Source organism: Dama dama, chromosome 23 (assembly GCF_033118175.1).
Source record: "Dama dama isolate Ldn47 chromosome 23, ASM3311817v1, whole genome shotgun sequence".
In the NCBI taxonomy this organism is placed as follows: domain Eukaryota; kingdom Metazoa; phylum Chordata; class Mammalia; order Artiodactyla; family Cervidae; genus Dama; species Dama dama.
The window spans coordinates 9094202-9107571 of NC_083703.1; the positions used below are offsets into that span (position 1 = coordinate 9094202).

The 13370-nt window shown below is 42.5% G+C and overlaps 2 protein-coding genes across 2 annotated transcripts in view; both read right to left on the bottom strand.

Annotated features, from left to right (window-relative positions):
* Positions 1 to 1515: 1515 nt before the first annotated feature.
* SEL1L2 (SEL1L2 adaptor subunit of SYVN1 ubiquitin ligase) overlaps positions 1516 to 13370 on the bottom strand; it is a 105535-nt gene continuing 93680 nt past the window's right edge. Inside the window, exons 18-20 of the mRNA XM_061125968.1 lie at positions 11570 to 11742; positions 1843 to 1971; positions 1516 to 1703 (exon numbers count right to left, since the gene is read on the bottom strand). Of these exons, the coding sequence (XP_060981951.1) occupies positions 1584 to 1703; positions 1843 to 1971; positions 11570 to 11742 (422 nt within the window). The 3' untranslated portion in view covers positions 1516 to 1583. The remainder of the gene's footprint in view (positions 1704 to 1842; positions 1972 to 11569; positions 11743 to 13370) is intronic.
* LOC133044566 (large ribosomal subunit protein eL21-like) lies at positions 4930 to 5488 on the bottom strand. Its single transcript, XM_061125969.1, has one exon. It carries the CDS (start codon positions 5447 to 5449, stop codon positions 4967 to 4969), a length of 483 nt encoding a protein of 160 aa, XP_060981952.1. The 5' UTR covers positions 5450 to 5488; the 3' UTR covers positions 4930 to 4966.

Consider the following 13370-nt stretch of genomic DNA (forward strand, 5'->3'; position numbering starts at 1 on the left):
TCACAAATCTCCAGTCAGGTAGGAATTAACCCCATTTGATGGAGGAAAGACTAGGGTTTGGAGAAACTATGCCCAAAGTCACAGAGCTACTAAGGGACAAAGCTGGACCTCAAACACAGGGTGTTTGGTTCCAAATCCATTTCACTCTACTTTCTGATTATGATAGACATTATCAGTTAACTCTCTTCCTATCCCTAGTTTGGGTTTTCAAGTAGTCAAGTACAATCTTTTCCTGCCTAAACACCCAGCATTTTGGCTGGAGAACTAACCTCTGGGTACTGAAACCACACTGACTGTTATCACCTCAGCTGTCCCCATGTTTCAACCAATCTGCCATGAACTTTTAGAGAATATTAAAAGTTGCCATTTATGGAAATTCATTCTAGATGCCAGACCCTGGGATAATTCCTTTACATGCATTATCCCATTAATCTTCATACCAGCTCTCTAAGATCTTGAAAAAGTGAAAAAGTCATTCAGTCGTGTCCGACTCTTGGCAACCCCATGGACAGTCCATGGGTTTCTCCGGGCCAGAATACTGGAGTGGGTAGCTTTATCCCAAGGGAAAAAGATGAAAAGATTGATCTTTTCGTTTTGCAGATCAGGAAACTGAGGCTCAGTGAGGGTGAGATTTCAACCTGGCCCTTGACTTCGGTTGTGGGTCTCCTGCACCTGTCTCCTCCCCGCTGCCCCAGCCCTGCCTCATCCATCAGGGGGACAAGAGCCAGGCCCTTTACCTTCTGTTCTTGGAGGCTTGTACCGTTACCCACTGTGAGTCCTCCGAAGGGGAGTGCCCAGGGTTCCAGTGAGGACTGGAAGAGAGGGATGCAATGCTGGACAGGCCCCAGATGGAGCTGTTCAGTACACGGCTGCAAAGGGAGCTCAGACAGAAGGACCCCGGTGAGGAAGCTGAGTCAGTCCCCGGGCACAGCACTGCCATGAGGAACTTTGGCTCATCAGAGATAGACTGTGGTTCACCAGGTCATTCCCTCAAGATAAGATCTGTTTGTAATTTTTGCCTTTCTCAAATTCTGAGGGATCTGTGTTCTTGCCCTTCTCAAACTCTCCCTTCTCCCAAGTTCAGTATGTCTGTAGGGGCCGAGAAACCCATTTGTCCTCTCGAAAGAGGACAGGTTGTCACAACCACATGAAAATGGATGGTCTTTATCCCTAACTCAGGACTAGAGCCTGGAGAAGGAAATGGCAAGCCACTCCAATATCCTTGCCTGGAAAATCCCATGGACCGAGGAGCCTGATGGGCTGCAGTCCATGGTGTCCCAAAGAGTCGGGCATGACTGAGCGACTAACACTTGGGACTGGAGCGCCCCAAAACGAGAAGTCTGTAAGGGAATCTTAGCTGATGAGTCTCCAACAAACCTCTCCCCATAAGGAGTCATCTCAGCTAAGCAGGAGGTCTGAAATGGTTTCTTAGAGGACAGGTCCCAGTCTTTGTCCATTTTCCCTCAAGGCCTGTATAAGAAGTCAGCAGCAGGCTCCTGAGTCTGATGGGGAAGTTTTTTATTTAGTGAAGATAACTTGAAGTGAACTGGTTCCCGTGAGCAGGTTTTTCTATGGTCCAGATCCTACCCATAGCGATTTTTAAGCAAGAAGATCAGCACAGCAACAATTAGGCCAATCACAAATAAATCCCAGTATGGTCCAATGGTGTTGTCCAATGTCATCCATTTCCATTTCCTTGTAAACTGCAGGCAAGAGACATTCTGTCAAAAATAAACCCAAGCCTCCCACTTTATTCAGAACATCATCTCCCCCTCATCCCTCTGCCCAAGAGTTGCTCGTTGGAGTTTCCAGAGATTTGGGACCTATTTGAGACAAACTTACATTAAAAAACAGGATATCTTGGAGCAAATGCACAGTTTGCAATTTCATGAGGGCCAAGAACACTGGTATGTGAGCGTCTGGACTTGTTTGAGCAGCCATGTCGTATAATCTCCTGGCCAAGTGAATGTCCTAGAAATAGAAGAACAGCCCATACTTATTAAGCACAGATTCTTTAGGCATAATTAAGTGAAAGCCACTGTTTGAAATTTATCTTTGGTAGGTCTGAATGCTTCCCCCACTACCCCCTACCCCAGGATGTTCATGCCTTAATCCTTGGAACCTATTAATAGGGGCTTCCCTGGTGGTCCAGTACTAAGACTCAACTTGGAGCTCCCAACACAGGGGGCCTCCGTTCAACCCCTGGCTGGGGAACGTGATCCCACACGTTGCAACTAAGAGTTCGCATATTGCAACTAAGATGCAAATAATTTTAAAAAGATAAAACATAATAACAAGATTGCTAAAGTCTATTAAAATTTTTTTTTACATGAATGTTAAAAAAATGTTATGTTACAATGGCAGAGCAAATTTTGCAGATGTAAATAAGGTTTCAAACGTTAAGGTAGGGAGATTGTCCTGAAGGACCTGGTGGGCTCAGTGTAATCATTTGAACCCTTAAACACTGAGTTTTCTCACAGAGCAGAAGAGAAAGGCAGAGAGATGTGGCAGAGGAGAAGTCAGAGGTTCTAGGCATGGGAAGGACTCAACTTCCTGTTGCTGGAAGGGACCCCTGGACAGGAGAAGGAATGAGGACAGCCAGCAAGGAATATGGGGCCACCAGTCATATAAACACAAGAAACTGAATTTGGACAATGATCTGAACAAGTTTGGAAGCAGATTCTTCCCTAGAGCCCTCCGTAAGGACCACAGCTTTGATTTCAAGTTTGCAGACCCTATGCAGAGGGCCCAGTCGAGCTCACTTAGACTTCTCATCTACAGAAACAGTGAGATAAATGTGTGTGATTTTAAGGCATTGAGTTTGTGGTAACTTGTTACAGCAGCCATAGAAAATCAACACAGTCTCCAAAGAGCTTTCTTGGTTTCACTGAACCAGATCTATGATTCCAATTAAAGGGGCAAGAGAACAGACATTAACAATACAGCTCCCAAAACAAATGGCAATACAGATAGTGGTAAGCATTTAAAGTTCCTACTTTTCTTCATGTACTTATTATACTTGAAGGTATGGGATGTGTTAATTCATTGTCTCCAGATCCTTGAAGACAAGGGTTTGAACTGCCTGTTTGCCCCTGAATTCCCAGTGCCTAATGAAGTGCCGGGTACATGGTAAGTCTTTAATAACACATCAAATGAGTGAATAAATGAGAAATGAGTGAATAAACTACTTTGGCTCTCAGGCTGGAATTTGATTCCATAAATGACATACTATATTTTTAGGAACATTTTTTCCTATTAAATTATGCCATGGCAGATCAAAATGTGTTTCTCTTTCATTTTCACCTACTTACGGCTTGTTTTTTGCTTGCTTTATAGTTGTTTTGTTTCCCCAAACAGAATAATGAGAAGGCTAAGTAGAATTGCTTTTAAAGATGTCCTCTGCTTGGATGCCTGTGGATTATTTTCAAAAGGGGAAGGAGAAGAATTTTTCACAAACTGTAGTCATCCTGCATGTCTCTCCCCTCCATCTCCCAGACTTCCGTTACACAGGCCTTAACAGTTGTGAATCCTGAAGCCTCGGCTAAACACATTTCTTGGGTGGTGTCCTCTCGGCTGTGTTCTGCTTGCCATTTCTTAAATTTTTCCAAAGTTTTGTGGACTGGTAAATTCATGTTTGAGAAAGAGGAATAAGGCCTGCTTAAAATACTTAAAATTCAGGAGACTGTTCAGAACAAATCTTTCTGGCAACAGAGAAAATGGATGTTGTAAAAACTCTAATTTGTGTCTCTAATTCCAACAAATTCAATGGCTGTTCATTTGAAAACACCCTACAGATGATAACAGTGGTGTCACCCCCACACGTGACAGGCATATTAACTTGAATATGCGATGTTCAGAAAAAGGCAGCCTGTGTCAATATCTCAGGCATTCCTTCTTATTTGAAGCCAGCAAGAGTTATTAATTCATTTCCTGGGGCACAACTATAACAATTCAGTCGCTTGGCTTATAGTAAAAAATAGCAGAGAAGTACCATTCAAGTGGGATGAGCTGGCTCCTGGCCAAGGCGACCACACCATTAGCAGAGGAGGTGGGATGGGATAGGAAAGTCTTTCTTTAAAATTACCAGAGAAAGAAAATCCTGAATGTTTCTGGCTAATTAGGGCAACTCATAGAAAGAAAATTTTATTACTAGACCCTGGAAAAGACTCCTTGTTCTTTGATCTTATTTGGTAAAAAAAAAAAAAAAAAAAAATCAAAATCATTTCCACACAAAAATTCCCCTTGATAAACAGTGCTTTGGTGATTCCCAAGGTTCATTAAATATGTCCATTACACATCTAGTCCACTTACGTTTAACTTTTCTGTGGTATATTTGAGTTTATTTTGCTTTAAATTCACTGATTAGGAGATTATGTAAACCGAGCTATAGACTTCTTACATGTTTCTGACTATAATGTCAGGTGTGCTGAAGTCCTGTTCAATGCTCACATGTTCAAAAGTTGCTCACAAGTCAAAGATACAGAATTCTCCAGCAATAAAGTATCTGGTTTATGAAAATTGTTCAATCACATGAAGTAGGGGCTTTCCAGCCCAGAATCTTTGGATGTCATAAAAAATTCCTTATACTGGGACAGAGATAGTTTCTTTAATAATCCATTCTTATTTTCTTATTATAAATACATTAAATTAGTGGAAACTTTGAAAATATAGAGGTGAACAAATGAGGGGAAAACACCCACAATCTCAGTGTACAGAGGTAACTACTGATATTCCACACACATCCTACTGGCATTTCAGTGTTTTTATATTCATATACACATATTTTTTTTATTAATATCTGTCAATTTATTAAAAAATGGAGTATACTGAACAACAAACTATCTTACATCTTTAAGGAAGAAAAAACACTAAATTTGAAAAGACATCACCCACTGAATTTGGACACAACACCTCTACTCAATTAAGAGAAACATTTGTACAGTCCAGGTCTTTATTTTTACACCCTTCAGGCCATGAATTCATAGGGAATGGGTTCCAACAGTTCAGGTTCCTTTCCATTGATCCTCACAAAGTGTGCTTCTCTGGGTGGAGCAGGCTGGCGCTTCAGCTGAACCCAAGTCCCTTTCTCTTTGGCTTCCTTCTTTTTCTGATCATTTTCCTTCACACGTTTTAGGAAGCTATCTCGGCTCTTAGACTGCTTAATATGCTCGATACGCACATTAATTCTCTTGGCAAGAATCTTGCCCTTAACTTGTTTGTTTACAATGATGCCAACAGCATGCTGGGTAACATTGTAGACTCTCCCAGTTTTGCCATGGTAACATTTGTGGGGCATTCCTTTTTGAACAGTACCCATTCCCTTGATATCTACAATATCACCCTTCTTGTAGATTCGCATGTATGTGGCCAAAGGAACAACTCCATGTTTTCTAAAAGGCCTAGAGAACATGTAGCGGGTGCCCCTCCTCTTTCCCTTTGTGTTGGTCATTTTGGCGAATTACTGGAAGATGGCGGTTCCGGCCGAAAAGAAGCTATATTCATATACACATATTTTTAATTCAGGAATTTTTCACTGTGTATACTTTGTCTTCTGTTTTCTTAAGCTAACAATATATTTCAAGAAATATACCACATTCTAAGATATTTCATTAGTCTATAAGATTTTTATTTTTAATGGTTGCACCGTATTGCATAATAATGGCTGCTGCTGCTGCTGCTAAGTCGCGTCAGTCGTGTCCGACTCTGTGCGACCCCATAGACAGCAGCCCACCAGGCTCCCCCGTCCCTGGGACTCTCCAGGCAAGAACCCTGGAGTGGGTTGCCATTTCCTTCTCCAATGTATGGAAGTGAAAAGTGAAAGTGAAGTCACTCAGTCATGTCCGACCCTTGGCGACCCCATGGACCGCAGCCTACCAGGCTCCTCCGTCCATGGGATTTTCCAGGCAAGAGTACTGGAGTGGGGTGCCATTGCCTTCTCTGATAATAATGGCTAATACTTATTAAATATTTACTGTGTAACAGCCACCTCTATTGTGGTGTCATTTAAACACTATGATAATGCTCTAGGGCAGATGATATTAACCCCATTTTAAATATGAAAAAACTGAGACACAGAGAGCTTAAATTACTTATCCAAATTCATATGACTTATAAGTGGCAGAGCTGAGATTTTACAGGTTTGTAAAATGAAATATTATTGATTCAGGCTGAGGACTCGTACTGTCAGATTCTGTTCTAAAATGTTTTTTTGACATAAACAGTAAGAAACACATGAAACTATTTTTATTTTGGGGGTTTTTTTCCGCTATTTTTGTTGTTGTTGTTTTGATATTCTTTAAAATGAAAGAAAGCATATATGTTTTAAGATATTGACTAGAAAATCTATCCAAATTAAGACAAAAAGTGAGAGGACATTAGCCTTTGGAAATGAATTTCAATATATTATAGTTAGACATACAAGATAACACATTTTTTTGGTTCCTGCAGGTAAAACAAAACCACATCTACTGAATAAACTACAAATAGATCTGTCAAAAATAAAAGTGTTTATGGCATGAGGCATTTTTATTTCTCATTTGTCTGGTCTGACCAACTATGGAGTATTAGAGCTGAAGCTTTAAACACCAGAACAGAATTATTTTCTGGAAAAGCCAAGTTAAAGTTAGATATTAAAATGGCCCTCTCAGAAATATGACAGGACAAAATATACATCTTTTAGAGAGTCATGACCTTTCTTAAAACATTCGGACAGTAATTTGAAGTAGAGGATTTATTTTGCAAAAAGAGAACTATGTTCAGCAACATGATTCAGTTCATTTCAGTTCAGTCGCTCAGTGGTGTCTGACCCTTTGTGACCCTATGAACCACAGCACGCCAGGCCTCCCTGTCCATCACCAACTCCTGGAGTTCACCCAAACTCATGTCCATTGAGTCAGTGATGCCATTCAACCATCTCTGTCACCCCTTCTCCTGCCTTCAGTCTTTCCCAGCATCAGGGTCTTTTCAAATGAGTCAGTTCTTCGCATCAGGTGGCCAAAGTATTGGAGCTTCAGCTTCAACATCAGTCCTTCCAATGAACACCCAGGACTGATCTCCTTTAGGATGGACTGGTTGGACCTCCCTGCAGTCCAAGGGACTCTCAAGAGTCTTCTCCAACACCACAGTTCAAAAGCAACATAGAAATGAACATTATTTTTCATACAAAGTTAAAAGCACATTATATTTCCATCCTGACCACTTACCCATCTCTTTAAGAGAGATAAGCTTCACCTAAATTACTTCATCTGATTGATGATTGTCATGTATAACTTTATTGCTACTTATGTCCCAGGTATTCCTTTGGGAAAAGTGTATGGATCCATCACATATTCTAATGTATTGTTGACAGATTATAAGATAAAGTCAAGCACGTATCTGCTGATCTTTTTAAGTTGACCTGTCTTTATACTTAGAAATGTCTCTTAGTAGTAGGCTTCTCTGGTGGCTCAGACTGTAAAGAGTCTGCCTGCAATGCGGGAGACCCAGGTTTGATCCCTAGGTTGGGAAGATCCCCTGGAGAAGGAAATGGCTACTCACTCCAGTATTCTTGCCTGGACAAAGGAGCCTGGCAGGCTACAGTCCCTGGGGTCGCAGAGAGTGGGACACGACTGAGTGACTATCATTCCCTCACTCTCTCCTGTGTGCACACACACTGTTTTGCACTTCCACCATTATTATGGATGTGGCTCTTCAGAGCGCACTGTGAACCCTTTGAAGAAGGCCTTGTTCTTGTATCCCCAGAGTCACATGCAGTGTTTCTGGACACAAAACAAGAACTTGGTAAATATCTGAGTAAGTAAATGAATGAAGAAAAGCAAGGCATGGTACCACAGAAGTTTAGAATCAGATGTCTTTTAAATCTAGGGATTCATCAAAGGATTCACAGAGGAGATGATATTGGAGCTATTCTTTGAAAAACGGATTGGTCTTCAATGGACAAAAATGTGAGAGGAGATCATTCCAGCAAATGGGGTGATATGACCTAAAGTCAGGAGAGTGCAGTTTAAGGGCATGGGGGAAAGAAAAAGCAGCCTAGAAGACATATAGGGAAATAGTGGCTCATCCAGCCATTATTACCAAGGCAGGTTAGGTCAAGGAGGGTTTTGAATGCCAGGGTAAGAAGTCTGGACTTCATTAGGCAATAGAAAGTCAGTAAGATTCTTTTTTATTTTTGCATTTGCTCATATTTATATCCTTGTGTGTGTGCGCGCGCGCGCACGCATGCTTTGAGGGAAGTTAAGTGGCAGAGTAACAATACTGGAGTTATACTGTTAAAGTATAAAGAATAACCTGGTGGGGCTTTGCTAGCTGTATGTACGTTAACTGAAGTGATGCTGACATCTGTAACAAACAAACCCCCTCGTTTCAGTGGTGTAACACATTCAGCCGTCCGTTGTGGGTGTTACTGGCTGGTGGTAAATTTTCCTGGGGTGGTTCTGTGCTCCAGCCTCTGGGAGAAGCTCCATCTTCTTAGCAGCCTTGGCCCAGAAATGACACTCTTCCCTTTCACATCCATTCTTTCAGTGAAGAGTAGTCACATGGATGTGATGGGAGCTGGGAAGTGCAGTCTCAGACTAAGAGCCATATCCCAGCAGCAAGTATCTCCTCCATCGGCGATTACACATCTTCGGTGGACAGAGCTTTCTCTGCCATACAGTTAGTTCAAGGAAGAACGCTAGAATGAGAGACCCCCGAGAAGCCTTTACAACAAACAGAAACTTTGGCCTGAACCAGGATAAGGACAAAAGAACAGACAGTTTAAGTTGAGCGAACTTAACTTGAAATCAGATATTGGAGAACGAGATGTTGAGATATTTCTCAATGAAGCCATTAGGATGATTAATCTATATCACCCTAGTCCCCAAATCTGCTCCTAAAGAAGGATGAGAAAAATAACCCATATTTTTGCATTGATTTACCAAGAGTTTATTTGTACCTTTCTTCTTCCAGAAGGCTTAACTACAGAGTTTACCAAAACCCTATTTGATTCTCTGATAAATCCTGTTAAAAATGTTAGACTCACCTTTTCCACTGGTTTGCATGAGGTTTAAGTAACACAAAGGATGGTGAAGAGCCTTGTTAAAGACATGCATAATAACTTGATGACTTGGGTGCTATCAAAGCCTGTTCTCCTAATTGCTTTGCTTTCATTAAACATCCCTGGAACAAGCTTTGGGCTTTTAATTATCCGCATATTTGTTTTAAGAATTAGAAGAAGTGATATCTCGTCATTAATTTGACGGCAAGATAGCAAGATTAATTAAACTTGGCCTCTGGGTACTTGGTTATTATTTTACTAATTACTAAACAAAATAAATTAATAAAGACAAAAGAGCAATGTCTCCTCATTAACTGAATCTAAAATTTCTGTGTCCAGGTCTGAGGTTAAGCGCAGCTTTTTCTTTTCTTTTTTTGGTTAAATGTGGAGACTTTCTGTAGGAAAAAAATGTATGTGTGACTGAGAGACTGATCAAAATGAACTACCCGTGATTTAACAAGAACCCTGACTGAAAAGAACAGAAATGTGACTAGAGAGAAACTTCAAAGTCTTTTCTAGATGGATGAAATGTCTGTCTCGACAGCTGCTATTTGACATTGTGAAGAAAGTGCCTAGGAGAGAGCCCAGCAGTAGCTCCACAGAGAAAATCCGAAGCCCCTGAGGGGGCAGGCCGGCTGTGCAGAGCCGCTCTCCCCACTGCGGGGAATCAGGGCTAGAGGACCTCTCCGCGGTGAGGTCGCCACGGCAAGTCCTCCTTGACTCACGGTGGGAGGGAGGGGGGCAGGAGAGCTCATCTGAATCTAACCCACGAGGTGGGGTCACCTTTATCCCCTATATAGACAATGCTCCTCTCACCAGTGTGATTAAGTTTTACATGGGGAATGAGGAACAAAAGCTTTAATCCTATTGAAGCCTAATTTAGCAATCCTTCAAGTTCTCTTCTGATCTACATAACAGCCATTCCACACACTGTTTCTCGACAAAGCCCTTTCACAAAGGCGTATTCGTTTCATCCTTAAAGCCTGGGGCAGGGCTTGTATCACTGTTCTGTTGTACAGATGTGGATGACAGCTGGGAGGGAGGGAGTGTGGTTTGATAACATCCGAAGAATCAACCAATTTAGCTATTCGGTCCGTCCCCTCTGCCCCCATTTTATAAACACCGGAAACTTGCACCTGCTAAGGACAGGGATAACAGACTGCATCTGGATTTGACATTCTTTCCACGACTTAGGGTGCCGGGAAGATGAAGAGTCATTAGGCAAAAGGCAGGTGCGGGGGAGCACAGAAAGGCAAGGATGTCTCCCACTGGACTGTGGGCACCTGAACGAGAAGCCCTTGCTGCAGTGTGCACAGGAGCGGCTGTCAGCTAGGAAATTCCCTGCAATACTCCCCAGTTACTAGCACAACTGGAAGGAAGAAGAAAGCATAGAAAATGCATTAATGCAGGGCCCACTCTTCCCACCAGAAACGTGGGGTCAGATAGGTCTGGGTTCAAATTCTGGTTCCACCACCAATGAGCCCTGCAAACTCGGTCTTGTGATTTAACCTGCTCTGTGGTTTCCTGATGCAAAAATGGAGGCCAATGATAGGATGCACCTCATTGAGTGGTAATGTGACTTAAAGAGGTGGTACCCACAATACACCAACACCTGGCTATTATTTTCATTACTGATATTTAATAAACCTTTCTCACCCTGTCAGACCCCGATGCCATCTTCTGCCTTAATTACACCTACTAAAGGATTTACTCAATATTCCCTTATAGTTTTAGCCCTCTTCTTAATGAATATGTCTCATCTGCTCAAGTCAAGTGTAGCTTTTAAAGGATGGAGATCCATCTTCTGGGGCCTCCTAGAGCTCTCAGCGCTGTGTCATCTACGCAGCAGGTGTTTCAAAAGACATTTCTGGATCAAAGCACCTCACAGTATCCAACTGGGACCTCACTCTCACTTTTTCCTTACTACTGAGAGCTTGAGAATTAGTGTACAGATTTTTTTTAATTTGTATTTTTTTGGAGTACAGTTGATTAACAATGTTGTATTAGTTTCAGGTGATTCATATCATGGATTCATACATGTATCTAATCTTTTCCAAATTCTTTTCCCATTTAGCTTATTACAGAGTCAATGGAAACTAATGGAAAGAGGCCTGGAGGTGGAAGGGAGTGGGGGCAGAGCCCACTACTGTTGCTGGAAAAAGCATGAATTCACTATGAATCAGATCGGTCAAGACTAGATTCTTGCCTGGAAAATTCCGTGAACAGAGCAGACTGGCAGGCTACAGTCCATGGGATCACAGAGAATCGGACATGACTTATCTCACACACACCACACACAGTCCAGATTTCTTCCACTTGTTAGTTATGTCCTAAGGCATCATGGAGAAAATAAATCCGGTCTTATGGAGCCTATGTTAGGGTCCATAGTACATGTTGGGCTGTGGGGGGTACTCAGCAAATGTGAAGACGTCTTCTCTCCATTGATGACATCAATGAAATGGGAAACATTTACAAATTTTCCTGCCTGTGCAGCCATTGCCGCTAGGTTTGGATGATTACCAGCACCATTACCTTTGTGATGCCCAAACCATGTTCGTACATGTAGCCCAGGTTGAACATGGCTTGTGCGCTGTGGTACTTGTCGGCTGCGATGCTGTAGTGTGTGGCTGCTGTGTGATAGTCTTTCTTGGTCCCGTAGCCATAGTAATGGTAATCTCCAATTTTCACTCTAGCAAATGCATTGCCTGATAGAAATACCAGAAAGAGAAGAAGAAGAACTCAAATGATTCAGGTGTAGTTCCTAGTAACTCAACCTAGTGATAATCTATACAGAAAAGAAGAAAAAAACACACTTAGAATCCCACAATCAGGATTAGATATGATTTATGGATAGAACACACAATGCTAGCTGTCTTCATTGAGGGATAATTCCCACAGTATGGCACAAATGTTCTTAAAGAGTAAAACATCATAAAAAAGTTTTTTTACATGTACACGCCGCTATATTTTTATTTTTGGCCATGCCGCGTCTCCATTGCTGCACGTGGGCATTCTCTGGGGGCGGAGAGTGGGGGCTTCCCACTGCCGTGGCGTCTCAGGGGCTTCGGTGGTCGTGGCACACAGGCTCAGCAGCTGCGGCTCGCAGGCTCTAGAGCAGAGGCTCAATAGTTGTGGTGCATGGACTTAGTTGCCCCATAGCATGTGAAATCTTTCTGGACCAGAGAGCGAACTAAGCGTCACCTGCATTGGCCGGAGGATTCTTATCCACTGTGCCACCAGGGAAGTCCCAGAATATAACATTATTAATTTTACCTTTTAGATTCATTTTCTGAAGGTAGGTCAACTGGATCCCATCCCTCTTTTCTCAGATATCAATCCTGCAGAAGCTCTGCTCTCCGGCATCGCCAGCTTCTCCCCCTTTCTAGTCCCATCAGTCACACAAACACCCTTTGGTATCTTCTGTGAATGACATCAAACTCTTCATCCCATTTCTTCATCCCACGGCATCTCCTTGTCACAACGTCCCATTTCTCAGTTTACTTCACACTCAGCCTTTCCAAAAGCGTGTTCTATACTCACTGTCTCGAAAGCATCTCCTCCCACATACTCTTCAACCCACCCCAGCCTGGCTTCTGCTCCCCCGTCCATGAAACTGCAACTTTCAAGGTGGTTGATAACTTCCATGCAGCCAAAACCCTTGGCTACATCCCTGTCTTCATTGCACTGGGCCGCTAAGCCACACTGGAATCCCTGGGCCTAACTGCCCAAGTCCTTGCTTCTCTCGACTTCCCTCATGCCCCACAGGCCTCTCCTTTACAGACTCTTGCCTGACTTCCTCTACTAACTTCTAAATGTCGAACTGGTAAGGGCTTATCACTGATTTTATTCCTCCAGCTTCTCTCCCTTCTTTTCTCCTCTCTTGCCTTCCCCTCCTCTCTCCACCAGTCTGCTCTGATGGTGCACGTCATCTCATCTAGTTCCACAGCTCTCTATGTTCACTATTCCCAATTTTGTATTTCCAGTCCTGTCTCTCATAAGCTCCAGATTCTTACAGGTGCCTTCTTGACTTTGCTACCCGGATCTCAAACTTGAGACATCCAGTAGAGATTCTTAACACGCCATTACCCCTTCCTACAAACAAAATCATCCATCAGTTTCTTTCCTCTCTCAGTGCCAGCACCCCACTTCTCAGGCCATAAATCTAGGAGAATTATCCCCAGTTCTTTCCCCTCACTTTTATTATCAAATCCATCTGCAAGTCCTCTTTCTCTAAAACACAGCCATTTTCTGCCCTCTCCTCTACCATCTAGTCTCATCCTGGAATATTACAACAGCCAAGATGATTTTTTCCAAATGTAAAGTCGAATCATGT

Coding starts and splice junctions, on each gene's coding strand:
- LOC133044566 (XM_061125969.1), bottom strand. CDS start 5,449: ATGACCAACACAAAGGGAAAGAGGAGGGGCACCCGCTACATGTTCTCT.